Source organism: Coregonus lavaretus (genome assembly GCF_964263955.1).
Source record: "Coregonus lavaretus genome assembly, contig: HAP1_SCAFFOLD_1494, whole genome shotgun sequence".
Lineage (NCBI taxonomy): Eukaryota > Metazoa > Chordata > Actinopteri > Salmoniformes > Salmonidae > Coregonus > Coregonus lavaretus.
The window spans coordinates 61,636-79,471 of NW_028164685.1; the positions used below are offsets into that span (position 1 = coordinate 61,636).

At 44.1% G+C, this 17,836-nt stretch overlaps 1 protein-coding gene across 1 annotated transcript in view; it reads right to left on the minus strand.

The window, feature by feature from the left end:
- The window catches only part of LOC311116766 (uncharacterized protein), a 40,622-nt gene that overhangs the window by 17,772 nt on the left and 5,014 nt on the right, over nt 1–17,836 (minus strand). Inside the window, exon 3 of the mRNA XM_084191808.1 lies at nt 8,076–8,222. Coding sequence (XP_084047934.1) covers nt 8,076–8,222 — 147 coding nt within the window. The remainder of the gene's footprint in view (nt 1–8,075; nt 8,223–17,836) is intronic.

The window sequence follows — 17,836 nt, forward strand, 5'->3', positions numbered from 1 at the left end:
TGGTAGAGCACGGCGCTTGTAACGCCAAGGTAGTGGGTTCGATCCCCGGGACCACCCATACACAAAGATGTATGCACGCATGACTGTAAGTCGCTTTGGATAAAAGCGTCTGCTAAATGGCATATTAATTAATTAAGTATTTAATTAATTAATTAAAATGCAGCATGTGTACACGCTGTGTCTGGAGTCGGTAGGGCAACGGGCCTGACTGAGAGAAGATGGGGGAGGAGCAGACTGGCCCGAGAACAGAGGAGAGAAAATGCAAGGAAATTAAAAATGTTGGCAGCTGTACAGAGAACTCATCCAAAGGGCTTTGACCTCTCAAATACGGCAGAAAGCTTACACAATAAGATGCACCGTCACCTTATTAATTCAGAAACGTACTAAGATAACGTGACCCCTAAGTTTAACTTGCTAGTTAACGCAGAATTCCTCATTTTTATAATATAATATGCCATTTAGCAGACGCTTTTATCCAAAGTGACTTACAGTCATGCGTGCGTACATTATAAAAAAAAAAAATGGTGTATGGGTGGTCCTGGGGATCGAACCCGTTACAAGCGCCGTGCTCTACCAGCTGAGCTACAGAGGACCACTTTTTCACGAAAGGAACAAATATAAAACGTGTAAGAAATCTCTAAATGCAGATCTAAAATGGTTCTTATTGTCATTTCTGCATCAGACTATTTTTGTGCTTCAATTGCACTTTGCACTGATGAGATTCAGGAACTGGCAGACAGCGCTCTGACTGATGAGATTCAGGAACTGGCAGACAGCGCTCTGACTGATGAGATTCAGGAACTGGCAGACAGCGCTCTGACTGATGAGATTCAGGAACTGGCAGACAGCGCTCTGACTGATGAGATTCAGGAACTGGCAGACAGCGCTCTGACTGATGAGATTCAGGAACTGGCAGACAGCGCTCTGACTGATGAGATTCAGGAACTGGCAGACAGGGCTCTGACTGATGAGATTCAGGAACTGGCAGACAGCGCTCTGACTGATGAGATTCAGGAACTGGCAGACAGCGCTCTGACTGATGAGATTCAGGAACTGGCAGACAGGGCTCTGACTGATGAGATTCAGGAACTGGCAGACAGCGCTCTGACTGATGAGATTCAGGAACTGGCAGACAGCGCTCTGACTGATGAGATTCAGGAACTGGCAGACAGCGCTCTGACTGATGAGATTCAGGAACTGGCAGACAGCGCTCTGACTGATGAGATTCAGGAACTGGCAGACAGCGCTCTGACTGATGAGATTCAGGAACTGGCAGACAGCGCTCTGACTGATGAGATTCAGGAACTGGCAGACAGCGCTCTGACTGATGAGATTCAGGAACTGGCAGACAGCGCTCTGACTGATGAGATTCAGGAACTGGCAGACAGCGCTCTGACTGATGAGATTCAGGAACTGGCAGACAGCGCTCTGACTGATGAGATTCAGGAACTGGCAGACAGCGCTCTGACTGATGAGATTCAGGAACTGGCAGACAGCGCTCTGACTGATGAGATTCAGGAACTGGCAGACAGCGCTCTGACTGATGAGATTCAGGAACTGGCAGACAGCGCTCTGACTGATGAGATTCAGGAACTGGCAGACAGCGCTCTGACTGATGAGATTCAGGAACTGGCAGACAGCGCTCTGACTGATGTGGAGGTTTTTTCTCAGGTACTTTTCTCAGTGTAGACAGTCTACTTTTCTCCATAAAATTCAAGATTTACTTGAAACAAAACATTGGAACTGTAGCTGGCTACATTATTTATATGATAAACATTAAATGCCTAACCCTTTCCTAGGGCTGAACAGAAACAAATCATTAACCTAACCTCTAACATGCTGACAAGACCGTCGCACGCATCCACACCAGACGCGATCAGGACACGCAGGTTGAAATATCAAAGCGAACTCTGAACCTACTATATTAATTTGGGGACAGGTCGAAACACATTAAACATTCATGAACATTTAGCTAGTTAGCTTGCTGTTGCTAGCTAATTGGTCCTGGGATATACAGTGCCTTCGGAACGTATTCAGACCCCTTGCCTTTTTCCACATTTTGTTATGTTACAGCCTTATTCTAAAATGGATTAAATACAAATGTTTCCTCAGCACTGTACACACAATACCCCATAATAACAAAGCAAAAAAAGTTTTGACATTTTTGCAAACAGAAATACCTCAATTTCGAGTCTCATAGCAAAGGGTCTGAATACTTATACAAATGTAATATCGGTTATTCATTTTTTTATAAATTTGCAAATTTCGAAAAATGTCTTTTTGCTTTGTCATTATGGGGTAGTGTGTGTAGATTGATGAGGAACATTTAAAATGTAATCCATACTACTAAAAACCAATGAGGAGCGAGTCAAGCGTCACAAATACAACCGAGTTCTATTTCAGCGCCTGGCTACGCAGACGCTCGTTGACGCGCTCGAGCAGATCAGATAAAATGATTGAATACACATCATTAACCCTAGCATCTAACCCCTAACCCTTTCATAGAGCTGAACAGAAACACATCATTAACCCTAACCCCTAACCCCTAACCCTTTCATAGAGCTGAACAGAAACACATCATTAACCCTAGCATCTAACCCCTAACCCTTTCATAGAGCTGAACAGAAACACATCATTAACCCTAGCATCTAACCCCTAACCCTTTCATAGAGCTGAACAGAAACACATCATTAACCCTAGCATCTAACACCTAACCCTTTCATAGGGCTGAACAGAAACACATCATTAACCCTAACCCCTAACCCTTTCATAGAGCTGAACAGAAACACATCATTAACCCTAACCTCTAACCCTTTCATAGGGCTGAACAGAAACACATCATTAACCCTAACCTCTAACCCTTTCATAGGGCTGAACAGAAACACATCATTAACCCTAACCCCTAACCCTTTCATAGAGCTGAACAGAAACACATCATTAACCCTAGCATCTAACACCTAACCCTTTCATAGGGCTGAACAGAAACACATCATTAACCCTAACCCCTAACCCTTTCATAGAGCTGAACAGAAACACATCATTAACCCTAACCTCTAACCCTTTCATAGAGCTGAACAGAAACACATCATTAACCCTAGCCTCTAACCCCTAACCCTTTCATAGAGCTGAACAGAAACACATCATTAACCCTAACCTCTAACTCCTAACCCTTTCATAGAGCTGAACAGAAACACATCATTAACCCTAACCTCTAACCCTTTCATAGGGCTGAACAGAAACACATCATTAACCCTAACCTCTAACCCTTTCATAGAGCTGAACAGAAACACATCATTAACCCTAGCCTCTAACCCCTAACCCTTTCATAGAGCTGAACAGAAACACATCATTAACCCTAACCTCTAACCCTTTCATAGGGCTGAACAGAAACACATCATTAACCCTAACCTCTAACCCCTAACCCTTTCATAGAGCTGAACAGAAACACATCATTAACCCTAGCATCTAACACCTAACCCTTTCATAGGGCTGAACAGAAACACATCATTAACCCTAACCCCTAACCCTTTCATAGAGCTGAACATAAACACATCATTAACCCTAACCTCTAACCCCTAACCCTTTCATAGAGCTGAACAGAAACACATCATTAACCCTAACCTCTAACCCCTTCATAGAGCTGAACAGAAACACATCATTACCCCTAACCTCTAACCCTTTCATAGGGCTGAACAGAAACACATCATTAACCCTAACCTCTAACCTCTAACCCTTTCATAGAGCTGAACAGAAACACATCATTAACCCTAACCTCTAACCCCTAACCCTTTCATAGGGCTGAACAGAAACACATCATTAACCCTAACCCCTAACCCTTTCATAGAGCTGAACAGAAACACATCATTAACCCTAGCATCTAACCCCTAACCCTTTCATAGGGCTGAACAGAAACACATCATTAACCCTAACCTCTAACCCCTAACCCTTTCATAGAGCTGAACAGAAACACATCATTAACCCTAACCTCTAACCCCTTCATAGAGCTGAACAGAAACACATCATTAACCCTAACCTCTAACCCTTTCATAGAGCTGAACAGAAACACATAATTAACCCTAACCTCTAACCTCTAACCCCTTTCATAGGGCTGAACAGAAACACATCATTACCCCTAACCTCTAACCCTTTCATAGGGCTGAACAGAAACACATCATTAACCCTAACCTCTAACCCCTTCATAGAGCTGAACAGAAACACATCATTAACCCTAACCTCTAACCTCTAACCCTTTCATAGAGCTGAACAGAAACACGGCATTCAGGGTCCCCCCAGGAGTTTTAAACAAGGTGGTGCTGATAAGTCAGTCGAGGGGGAGGTGCTTTGAACACCTGTAACTGCCATTTCCTGCAATCTAAAAACTTGAATTAAGTGATTAAGTGCAAATTAATTAATTTTGTAAATATCATTAATACTGGTTGTATTTTTTACATAGTGGTGCAGTCAAGTCCACACCTTTCCTCCCGGCCGGCTCGGCCCACCCTCCTGCAACATGGCTGAGTGACTCATTGCGAGCTTACAGAACTGGGCTGCGGGCAGCTGAGAGAAAATGGAGGAAAACCAAACTTCCAGAGAACCTGTCATCTTTTCACTCCCTCCTCTCTACATTCTCTTCCTCTGTATCCGCTGCTAAAGCCACTTTCTACCACTCTAAATTTCAAGCTTCTGCCTCTAACCCTAGGAAACTCTTTTCCACCATCTCCTCCCTCCTTAATCCTCCACCCCCTCCCTCTCTGCAGACAACTTTGTTAACCACTTTAAAAAGAAGGTTGATGACATCTGCTCCTCATTCACTCAGCCTATTGAGTCCACTGGTCCCACTCACACAGAACTACCCTACGCCTTGACCTCTTTCTCCCCTCTCTCTCCAGATGACATCCTGCGACTAGTGAGTTCTGCCCGCTCGACCCCATCCCCTCCTCCAGACCATCTCTGGAGACCTTCTCCCATTCCAGAAGCCATGGATTACAGGAAACATCCGCACTGAGCTAAAGGGTAGAGCTGCCGCTTTCAAGGAACGGGACTCTAACCCGGACGCTTATAAGAAATCCCGCTATGACCTCCGACGAACCATCAAACAGGCAAAGAGTCAATACAGGTCTAAGAAGTGGTTTAGCTCGTCTGGTAGGCTTGTGTCACTGGGCAGCTCGCGGCTGTGCTTCCCTTTGTAGTCTGTTTCCCTGCATTAAAGTCCCCGGCCACTAGGAGCGCTGCATCTGGATGAGCGTTTTCCTGTTGATTAATGGCCTTGTACAACTCATTCAGAGCAATCTTAATGCCGGCATTGGTTTGTGGTGGTAAATAGACAGCTATGAAAAATATAGATGAAAGGAAACTTAAATCCGTTCTCCCATTCCTCACCCCTGACCACTGGCTGCGTCCCCTCTGACTTCAAATTGCCCCAGTCGCTCCCATCCTCAAGAAACAAACACTCGTCTCCTCTGACGTCAAAAACTATAGACCTGTATCCCTTCTTTTCTTTCCTGAGTGGCGCAGTGGTCTAAGGCACTGCATCGCAGTGCTAACTGTGCCACTAGAGATCCTGGTTCTCAACACTTTTTTTGTTGTTGTTTTATTCTTACTTTTTTTTGTTTAAAATAAATGCACTGTTGGTTAAGGGCTGTAAGTAAGCATTTCACTGTAATGTCTGCACCTGTTGTATTCGGCGCATGTGACCAATACAATTTGATTTGATTTGATTTGATATGTGGTTGTCCCACCTAGCTACAGTGAGGGAAAAAAGTATTTGATCTCCTTCTGATTTTGTACGTTTGCCCACTGACAAAGAAATGATCAGTCTATAATTTTAATGGAAGGTTTATTTGAACAGTGAGAGACAGAATAACAAAAAAATCCAGAAAAACGCATGTCAAAAATGTTATAAATTGATTTGCATTTTAAATGAGGGAAATAAGTATTTGACCCCCTCTTAATCAGAAAGATTTCTGTCTCCAAGGTGCCTTTTATACAGGTAACGAGCTGAGATTAGGAGCACACTCTTTAAGGGAGTGCTCCTAATCTCATCTTGTTACCTGTATAAAAGACACCTGTCCACAGAAGCAATCAATCAGATTCCAAACTCTCCACCATGGCCAAGACCAAAGAGCTCTCCAAGGATGTCAGGGACAAGATTGTAGACCTACACAAGGCTGGAATGGGTTACAAGACCATCGCCAAGCAGCTTGGTGAGAAGGTGACAACAGTTGGTGCGATTATTCGCAAATGGAAGAAACACAAAAGAACTGTCAATCTCCCTCGGCCTGGGGCTCCATGCAAGATCTCACCTCATGGAGTTGCAATGATCATGAGAACGGTGAGGAATCAGCCCAGAACTACACGGGAGGATCTTGTCAATGATCTCAAGGCAGCTGGGACCATAGACACCAAGAAAACAATTGATAACACACTACGCTGCTCAAAAAAGCACATATACAGGACCGTCTGAAGTTTGCCAATGAACATCTGAATGATTCAGAGGATAACTGGGTGTTGTGGTGAGATGAGACCAAAATCGAGCTCTTTGGCATCAACTCAACTCGCTGTGTTTGGACGAGGAGGAATGCTGCCTATGACCCCAAGAACACCATCCCCACCGTCAAACATGGAGGTGGAAACATTATGCTTTGGGGGTGTTTTTCTGCTAAGGGGACAGGACAACTTCACCGCATCAAAGGGACGATGGACGGCGCCATGTACCGTCAAATCTTGGGTGAGAACTTCCTTCCCTCAGCCAGGGCATTGAAAATGGGTCGTGGATGGGTATTCCAGCATGGCCAAGGCAACAAAGGAGTGGCTCAAGAAGAAGCACATTAAGGTCCTGGAGTGGCCTAGCCAGTAGTTGCCAAACGTCAGCCTCGAAACCTTAATGACTTGGAGAAGATCTGCAAAGAGGAGTGGGACAAAATCCCTCCTGAGATGTGTGCAAACCTGGTGGCCAACTACAAGAAACGTCTGACCTCTGATTGCCAACAAGGGTTTTGCCACCGAGTACTAAGTCATGTTTTGCAGAGGGGTCAAATACTTATTTCCCTCATTAAAATGCAAATCAATTTATAACATTTTTGACATGCGTTTTTCTGGATTATTTTGTTGTTATTCTGTCTCTCACTGTTCAAATAAACCTACCATTAAAATTATAGACTGATCATGTCTTTGTCAGTGTTCAAACGTACAAAATCAGCAGGGGATCAAATACTTTTTTCCCTCACTGTATCTGAAGATGAATGCACTGACTAAGTCACCCTGTGATATGTGGTTGTCCCACCTAGCTAACTAAGTCGCTCTGGATAAGAGCGTCGGCTAAATGACTAAAATGTAAATCCCCAATCACGCTTGTAGACGACATTGGCTACGTGTCAGTTTGTCACTTTCAGGAAGTTGGAGTAATACCATGATCAATTACTGAAGACATTGGCTCTAATCCAGGTTGTGCCTTTATCTTTCGAGACAATTAACAACTAAGGAAGAATATTTCACTTCTCTCATTGACTTCTCAAACCCCAAACTCCAGCCAGGTATACTTCGCAAGCATTCCCGGAAGTATTGCGATGTTGGGCATCTGGGTTTAGAAACTCAGGGAGGGGCCTTCCGAGTGGCACAGTGGTCAAAGGCAATTAACTGTGAGATCCTGGTTCGAGTCCAGGCTTGACCGGGAGACCCATTGGGCGGCGCACAATTGGCCAAGCGCCGTCCAGGGTAGGGGAGGGTTTTGCCGGCAGTGCACGCTGACTCAGTCGCCAGGTGTACAGTGTTTCCTCCGGCACATTGGTGCGGCTGGCTTCCGGGTTAAGTGGGCATTGTGTCAAGAAGCAGTGCGGCTCGGTTGTGTTGTGTTTCGGAGGACGCACTACTTTCGACCTTCGCCTCTCCCGTGTCCGTACGGGAGTTGCAGCGATGGGACAAGACTGTAACTACCAATTGGATACCCTGAAATTGGGTAGAAGAAAGGGGGTAAAATACTAAAAAAAAGAGACTCAGGGAGGGCCACTACTGTGGATATTGTAAACAGGACAGTTCTAATCATTCATTGGGTTAAATGAAAACAGATGTGGACTCACCAGGCAGGCTTTGACTGACCAGCCTCTCTCAGCTTCTGGAGAAAGGAGGATGTGGCTTTCCTTTCCTGTGTTGCCTCCTTCTCTGGTGGTTGGGCCAGACTCCTCTTCTCTGGTGCTGGTTGTTCTTTGGGTTCCACTTTCTCTGTGCTGCAGAGGGACAGTGTCAACTTCATGGAGAATTAACACAATTAACACAATAGGGATGTGTCAAATTCTTAACATTTAAACTGCCATTTTTGTCCAGTTTCCTTTAGAACAATAAGAACAAGTGATACAATTCCAGATGAAATCCCAATGCAGAATATGGTCCTATTACGTACCACAGTCCTAGACACAGTAGGCTACCGGTAGTCTGTCACTTCATATTATGAGACAAAAACACACTAACTAGCAATGATTCATGAGAAAAATAGTTTGAGAGCTTGCGCTTTGTACTTGCAGACTAATCATTGTACAATTTCTCCACCAAGGCCATCATGGTTTTTCAACATGGCATCTGGTAGTCTGGTTCTGGATATGCCATCAGGGTATTGAAGTCAACATCCTCTGCCATTGACAATGGCTGCATTACAACTGCAGTCATTTCTGGAATCAGCGCTGTGATTTTCTCACTCCCTTATCACACTTCAATAGTGTGAAGCAGTCTAGGGCCTGTGCTGCCGCCAGCAACGGTTTGTTCACCCTTTCAGATGGTGAAGCATTGCATCTGTACTACCATTACCGTACCTCAATTCCACCTCGCAAAGTTTGCATTTCACCACCTACTCATTTAACTCCTCAAAGTGTTGCTATACATACAGGACTTCCTCAGTGTTGCTATACATACAGGACTTCCTCAGTGTTGCTATACATACAGGACTTCCTCAGTGTTGCTATACATACAGGACTTCCTCAGTGTTGCCATACAGGACTTCACTACTATCGCTTGCCTTTGATGGTTGATGGTGTGCGGAGCTCTTTATATCTGTGGCAAATCATTTGAAAGATGCATATCACCCTCACACCATAACACCTCCTCCTCCATGCATTACGTGGAAAATACACATGCGGAGATCATCCATTCACCCGCACCGCGTCTCAAAGACACAGCGGTTGGAACCAAAAATCTCAAATTTGGACTCCAGACCAAAGTACACATTTCCACCATTGCTTTGCTGTTGACGATGTCTGTGATTTTATTTAGAATTCAAGGCACACTTAACCAGCATAGCTACCACAGCATTCTGCAGCGATACGCCATCCCATCTGGTTTGGGCTTAGTGGGACTATCATTTGTTTTTCTACAGGACAATGACCCAACACACCTCCAGGTTGTGTAAGGGCTATTTGACCAAGGAGGAGAGTGATGGAGTGCTGCATCAGATTACCTGGCCTTTCCATCCCCCGACCTCAAACAAATTGAGATGGTTTGGGATGAGTTGGGCCGCAGAGTGAAGGAAAAGCAGCCAACAAGTGCTCAGCATATGTGGGAACTCTTTCAAGACTGTTGGAAAAGCATTCCAGGTGAAACTGGTTGAGATAATGCCAGGGGTGTGCAAAGCTGTCATCAAGGCAAAGGGTGGATATTTGAAGAATCTCAAATATAAAATATATTTTGATTTGATTCACACTTTTTTGGTTACTACATGATTCCATGTTATTTCATAGTGTTGATGTCTTCACTATTATTCTACAATGTAGAAAATAGTAAAAATAAAAGACAAACCCTTGAATGAGTAGGTGTTCTAAAACCTTTGACTGGTAGTGTATATATTACCTAAATTACCTCGACACACCTGTACCCCCATACATTGACTCGGTACCGGTACCCCCTGTATATAGCCTGTATATTGACTCGGTACCGGTACCCCCTGTATATTGACTCGGTACCGGTACCCCCTGTATATTGACTCGGTACCGGTACCCCCTGTATATTGACTCGGTACCGGTACCCCCTGTATATTGACTCGGTACCGGTACCCCCTGTATATTGACTCGGTACCGGTACCCCCTGTATATTGACTCGGTACCGGTACCCCCTGTATATTGACTCGGTACCGGTACCCCCGGTACCGGTACCCCCCCTTCCTCAGTGTTGCTATACATACAGGACTTCCTCAGTGTTGCTATACATACAGGACTTCCTCAGTGTTGCTATACATACAGGACTTCCTCAGTGTTGCTATACATACAGGACTTCCTCAGTGTTGCTATACATACAGGACTTCCTCAGTGTTGCCATACAGGACTTCACTACTATCGCTTGCCTTTGATGGTTGATGGTGTGCGGAGCTCTTTATATCTGTGGCAAATCATTTGAAAGATGCATATCACCCTCACACCATAACACCTCCTCCTCCATGCATTACGTGGAAAATACACAAGCGGAGATCATCCATTCACCCGCACCGCGTCTCAAAGACACAGCGGTTGGAACCAAAAATCTCAAATTTGGACTCCAGACCAAAGTACACATTTCCACCATTGCTTTGCTGTTGACGATGTCTGTGATTTTATTTAGAATTCAAGGCACACTTAACCAGCATAGCTACCACAGCATTCTGCAGCGATACGCCATCCCATCTGGTTTGGGCTTAGTGGGACTATCATTTGTTTTTCTACAGGACAATGACCCAACACACCTCCAGGTTGTGTAAGGGCTATTTGACCAAGGAGGAGAGTGATGGAGTGCTGCATCAGATTACCTGGCCTTTCCATCCCCCGACCTCAAACAAATTGAGATGGTTTGGGATGAGTTGGGCCGCAGAGTGAAGGAAAAGCAGCCAACAAGTGCTCAGCATATGTGGGAACTCTTTCAAGACTGTTGGAAAAGCATTCCAGGTGAAACTGGTTGAGATAATGCCAGGGGTGTGCAAAGCTGTCATCAAGGCAAAGGGTGGATATTTGAAGAATCTCAAATATAAAATATATTTTGATTTGATTCACACTTTTTTGGTTACTACATGATTCCATGTTATTTCATAGTGTTGATGTCTTCACTATTATTCTACAATGTAGAAAATAGTAAAAATAAAAGACAAACCCTTGAATGAGTAGGTGTTCTAAAACCTTTGACTGGTAGTGTATATATTACCTAAATTACCTCGACACACCTGTACCCCCATACATTGACTCGGTACCGGTACCCCCTGTATATAGCCTGTATATTGACTCGGTACCGGTACCCCCTGTATATAGCCTGTATATTGACTCGGTACCGGTACCCCCTGTATATAGCCTGTATATTGACTCGGTACCGGTACCCCCTGTATATAGCCTGTATATTGACTCGGTACCGGTACCCCCTGTATATAGCCTGTATATTGACTCGGTACCGGTACCCCCTGTATATAGCCTGTATATTGACTCGGTACCGGTACCCCCTGTATATAGCCTGTATATTGACTCGGTACCGGTACCCCCTGTATATAGCCTGTATATTGACTCGGTACCGGTACCCCCTGTATATAGCCTGTATATTGACTCGGTACCGGTACCCCCTGTATATAGCCTGTATATTGACTCGGTACCGGTACCCCCTGTATATAGCCTGTATATTGACTCGGTACCGGTACCCCCTGTATATAGCCTGTATATTGACTCGGTACCGGTACCCCCTGTATATAGCCTGTATATTGACTCGGTACCGGTACCCCCTGTATATAGCCTGTATATTGACTCGGTACCGGTACCCCCTGTATATAGCCTGTATATTGACTCGGTACCGGTACCCCCTGTATATTGACTCTGTACCGGTACCGGTACCCCCTGTATATAGCCTGTATATTGACTCTGTACCGGTACCCCCTGAATATAGCCTGTATATTGACACGGTACCCCCTGTATATAGCCTGTATATTGACTCGGTACCGGTACCCCCTGTATATAGCCTGTATATTGACCCGGTACCCCCTGTATATAGCCTGTATATTGACCCGGTACCCCCTGTATATAGCCTGTATATTGACTCGGTACCCCCTGTATATAGCCTGTATATTGACTCGGTACCCCCTGTATATAGCCTGTATATTGACTCGGTACCCCCTGTATATAGCCTGTATATTGACTCGGTACCCCCTGTATATAGCCTGTATATTGACTCGGTACCCCCTGTATATAGCCTGTATATTGACTCGGTACCCCCTGTATATAGCCTGTATATTGACTCGGTACCCCCTGTATATAGCCTGTATATTGACTCGGTACCCCCTGTATATAGCCTGTATATTGACTCGGTACCCCCTGTATATAGCCTGTATATTGACTCGGTACCCCCTGTATATAGCCTGTATATTAACTCGGTACCCCCTGTATATAGCCTGTATATTGACTCGGTACCCCCTGTATATAGCCTGTATATTGACTCGGTACCCCCTGTATATAGCCTGTATATTGACTCGGTACCCCCTGTATATAGCCTGTATATTGACTCGGTACCCCCTGTATATAGCCTGTATATTGACTCGGTACCCCCTGTATATAGCCTGTATATTGACTCGGTACCCCCTGTATATAGCCTGTATATTGACTCGGTACCCCCTGTATATAGCCTGTATATTGACTCGGTACCCCCTGTATATAGCCTGTATATTGACTCGGTACCCCCTGTATATAGCCTGTATATTGACTCGGTACCCCCTGTATATAGCCTGTATATTGACTCGGTACCCCCTGTATATAGCCTGTATATTGACTCGGTACCCCCTGTATATAGCCTGTATATTGACTCGGTACCCCCTGTATATAGCCTGTATATTGACTCGGTACCCCCTGTATATAGCCTGTATATTGACTCGGTACCCCCTGTATATAGCCTGTATATTGACTCGGTACCCCCTGTATATAGCCTGTATATTGACTCGGTACCCCCTGTATATAGCCTGTATATTGACTCGGTACCCCCTGTATATAGCCTGTATATTGACTCGGTACCCCCTGTATATAGCCTGTATATTGACTCGGTACCGGTACCCCCTGTATATAGCCTGTATATTGACTCGGTACCGGTACCCCCTGTATATAGCCTGTATATTGACTCGGTACCGGTACCCCCTGTATATAGCCTGTATATTGACTCGGTACCGGTACCCCCTGTATATAGCCTGTATATTGACTCGGTACCGGTACCCCCTGTATATAGCCTCGTTATTGTTATTTTATTGTTGCTCTTTTATATTTTACTTTTTAGTTTATTTTTCTTAACTGCATAGTTGGTTAAGGGCTTGTCAGTAAGCATTTTACTGTTAGTCTACACCTGTTATATTCGGCGCAGGTGACAAATAAAATGTGATTTTATTTCTATTTTTCTTTCAAAGCATTTAGAAATGTTTATCCCAATGTCACACATTGGCCCCATTTATTTATAGAAAGACCCTTAAACGAAATTGGGATCATTAACGTTAAGAAAAAATCCCTACCCGAAATAAAACCTGTTCTCACAAAATTAAAATCACAGTACAGTTATCACTCAACTACCACTAATAGGGTTAGGGTTAGCCTGACCACTAATAGGTCATCATCGGAAATCTAAAAATTTAACAAATACCTGCTGTAACGTTAGTAGGAGATATACATATTCATAATTGTTATATACAGTACAGTTAAATTAGATCTTTAAGCTAAACCAGCTTTTTTAAAATTCATTTTCTTTATTTTATTTTTTTCATTCCACGATGACATGGCTCTATACATAACTGAGTATCCTCTGGTGGCAGAGCATTCCAGGATGACATGGCTCTATACATAACTGAGTATCCTCTGGTGGCAGAGCATTCCACGATGACATGGCTCTATACATAACTGAGTATCCTCTGGTGGCAGAGCATTCCACGATGACATGGCTCTATACATAACTGAGTATCCTCTGGTGGCAGAGCATTCCAGGATGACATGGCTCTATACATAACTGAGTATCCTCTGGTGGCAGAGCATTCCACGATGACATGGCTCTATACATAACTGAGTATCCTCTGGTGGCAGAGCATTCCACGATGACATGGCTCTATACATAACTGAGTATCCTCTGGTGGCAGAGCATTCCACGATGACATGACTATACATAACTGAGTATCCTCTGGTGGCAGAGCATTCCACGATGACATGACTCTATACATAACTGAGTATCCTCTGGTGGCAGAGCATTCCACGATGACATGGCTCTATACATAACTGAGTATCTTCTGGTGGCAGAGCATTCCACGATGACATGACTCTATACATAACTGAGCAACACATGAAATCTGTTTTTGGTCTGGTTGAAGAGTCTGGTGGGGTGTGTCTGTCTGGTTGAAGAGTCTGGTGGGGTGTGTCTGTCTGGTTGAAGAGTCTGGTGGGGTGTGTCTGTCTGGTTGAAGAGTCTGGTGGGGTGTGTCTGTCTGGTTGAAGAGTCTGGTGGGGTGTGTCTGTCTGGTTGAAGAGTCTGGTGGGGTGTGTCTGTCTGGTTGAAGAGTCTGGTGGGGTGTGTCTGTCTGGTTGAAGAGTCTGGTGGGGTGTGTCTGTCTGGTTGAAGAGTCTGGTGGGGTGTGTCTGTCTGGTTGAAGAGTCTGGTGGGGTGTGTCTGTCTGGTTGAAGAGTCTGGTGGGGTGTGTCTGTCTTGTTGAAGAGTCTGGTGGGGTGTGTCTGTCTTGTTGAAGAGTCTGGTGGGGTGTGTCTGTCTGGTTGAAGAGTCTGGTGGGGTGTGTCTGTCTGGTTGAAGAGTCTGGTGGGGTGTGTCTGTCTGGTTGAAGAGTCTGGTGGGGTGTGTCTGTCTGGTTGAAGAGTCTGGTGGGGTGTGTCTGTCTGGTTGAAGAGTCTGGTGGTGTGTGTCTGTCTGGTTGAAGAGTCTGGTGGTGTGTGTCTGTCTGGTTGAAGTGTATGCAAATAGATTATACATGTGGTTAGGCATTTTCAACACACAAATGTTTCTTGACTAGAAGAGAAGTAGTACATTTCTCCTAAACCTTCCCAAGTTCTCTCACGTCACCCCGCTCCTCCGCACACTCCACTGGCTTCCAGTTGAAGCTCACATCTGCTACAAGACCATGGTGCTTGCCTACGGAGCTGTGAGGGGAACGGCACCTCCGTACCTCCAGGCTCTGATCAGTCCCTACACCCAAACGAGGGCATTGCGTTCATCCACCTCTGGCCTGCTGGCTCCCCTACCTCTGCTGAAGCACAGTTCCCGCTCAGCCCAGTCAAAACTGTTCGCTGCTCTGGCACCCCAATGGTGGAACAAGCTCCCTCACAACGCCAGGACAGCGGAGTCACTCACCACCTTCCGGAGACATTTGAAACCCCACCTCTTTAAGGAACACCTGGGATAGGATAAAGTAATCCTTCTACCCCCCAAAAAAAAAACACATTGTAAAGTGGTTATCCCACTGGCTATAGGGTGCTAATGCACCAATTTGTAAGTCGCTCTGGATAAGAGCGTCTGCTAAATGACGTAAATGTAAAGACTATCATGCATGTTGTTGGTGTTAGTTCTGTGTGTAGTTAAGGGCAAGGTGTGCTGCTTTGTTTGGAGCCACAATGTAACATGGATGGACAGTTTAAATTTAGACTAAGCTTTTTCATTGAATTTTCTCACAAGTGTTTGAATAATAACGTCAGTTTGGACATCCGGATATTCGATTAACCGATTAGATTATTAGTCCATCCCTAAATGGGTAATTCCACCAAGTCTAACACATGCCCTTATGACTCCAATTGCATTTCTGTCATTCCACTTACCTACAGCATCTGCCGTCGTCCGGGGGAAATGACAAAGGAGAAAAATCTTTCCAGCTCTCCTTGCAGACAGGCCATGCGTAGCCAATGTGATTTATAATATATGTATTTTTATCATCATATTTCTACCTGCAGGCCAATGTTTTTATTTGTTGGCTGTATGTAGGTTGGTTTTATGGCAATAGAAGGTAATTTTAGAATTTAATCATTTTCATTTAGATATAATTTTGATTAACCACATTACATTGATTTTGAGACATTAAGACTTTATTATAAATTAAATTGTTCCAACGACAATTTGCATATGAAAATCAGAAATGGCACGCAGATCAGTAGAACTGGTACGATAACTTGGCACTCCAAATGGAAAAGGTTGCCGACCGCTTCAGGAGCATAATGGCAGAATATGCTAAGGCCAGCAGCAGCAGGCAGAGGGAGGGCGGTAACAGGTTCATTTATTCTGGTTCGGCTATATTGATCTCTGGCTCCCTCTTTAATAATTTGTGTGTCTTCATTTTTAATCACGGCGCTTAAAGCATCAGACAAGTTCAGTAGCCAACATTTGGTTAATTTAATCAAACATAGGGTGTGTCTATATATGGAAAAATATACATTTTAATATTTTGACCAATCGATTGGTCGAAAGAACAGACAACTCTCGGTCGACCAAGATTTCTTTTTTGTCAGGGACAGCCCTAGAAATTAGATCACCTGGCGCATGCTGCACAACAGTGAGTGACTCAAGGCTCCGGTCTCTTGTTGTGCGCTTGTAAACAAACACAACTTGAGACGTGACAGGGCACTACCGTAAACTACATAATAATGTGACAAGTGAAATGAAGAACGCACTGTTCTTTATCATCTAACGTATTGCACAACTTGACTGCAGGTATTTACTTAAAAAGTAGCTACAAATATTCAATTTTATATCTAAGAAATAGTTAACGGTATTGAAAAACCATCCTGTGGCTTCTTCCAAATACCCCGGTATAGGGTATATACGGTATACCGCCCAAGCCTAGTGTGTACAGCCCAGTACATCACTGGGGTTGAGCTCCCTGCCATCCAGGACCTCTATACCAGGCATTGTCAAAAGAAGGCCCTAAAAATTGTCAAAGACACCAGCCACCCAAGTCATAGACTGTTCTCTCTGCTACCGCAGTCAAAGCGATAGCGATGCACTAAGTCTGGAACCAACAGGATCCTGAAAAGCTTCTACCCCAAGCCATAAGACTGCTAAATAATTAACCAAATAGCTACCCTCTTTTGCACTAAGTATTTTGTCTCATCACATACACTGCTGCTACTGTTTAATATCTGTCATTTTATTCCTAGTTATATGTACATATCATCTCAAATACCTCGTACCCCTGTAACATGGACTGGGTACTGGTACCGTGTATATAGTCATCGTTACTCATTGTGGATTATTTTTCTAGCATTCTCTCTGCATGGTTGGGAAGGGCCCGTAAGTAACCTGTTGTTTACGAAGCATGTGACAAATAATAACATTTGATTTGAGCGTACTGAAGGTCGGTTGATAATGCTTCCCTGTAGATATTTGGTCTCAGATTACCACAGACATAGGAACAAAAATCAGTGGACAACAGGTAAAGTAAATTGAAAGTATGTTTGTTTAACATTCTGACTTGTAATGGGACTTTCTGGACTGCTGAGCCTACATGTCAGAAACGAGAGTAAGTATCTCACGCTCAGATTCTAAAAGAGGCTAGCTAGGCCTATGTGAAGCTAGCCAAAATAAGGATTAGCCACAATAGTGGAATTTGCGGTTCACCTTCAAAATAAAAGTCCCCTTTGAAAGTGATACAAATAGTGTTATCATGCCATATTTGGACTAAATGATACAAAACAAGGTTGGAATGTTATATAATTTCAACACAAAACAATAATTAGTTAATTTGACAAAAATCTGTTGAAATGGGGGGGGGGCATAATTATATTTCACTGTACTGCAGGTGTACTGCCTTTCCTACAGATTGTAGATCAGGGGTGTCAAATGTCCGGCCCGCGAGATGATTTCGAAAAAAAATATTTATAATAAATAATAATTTGTA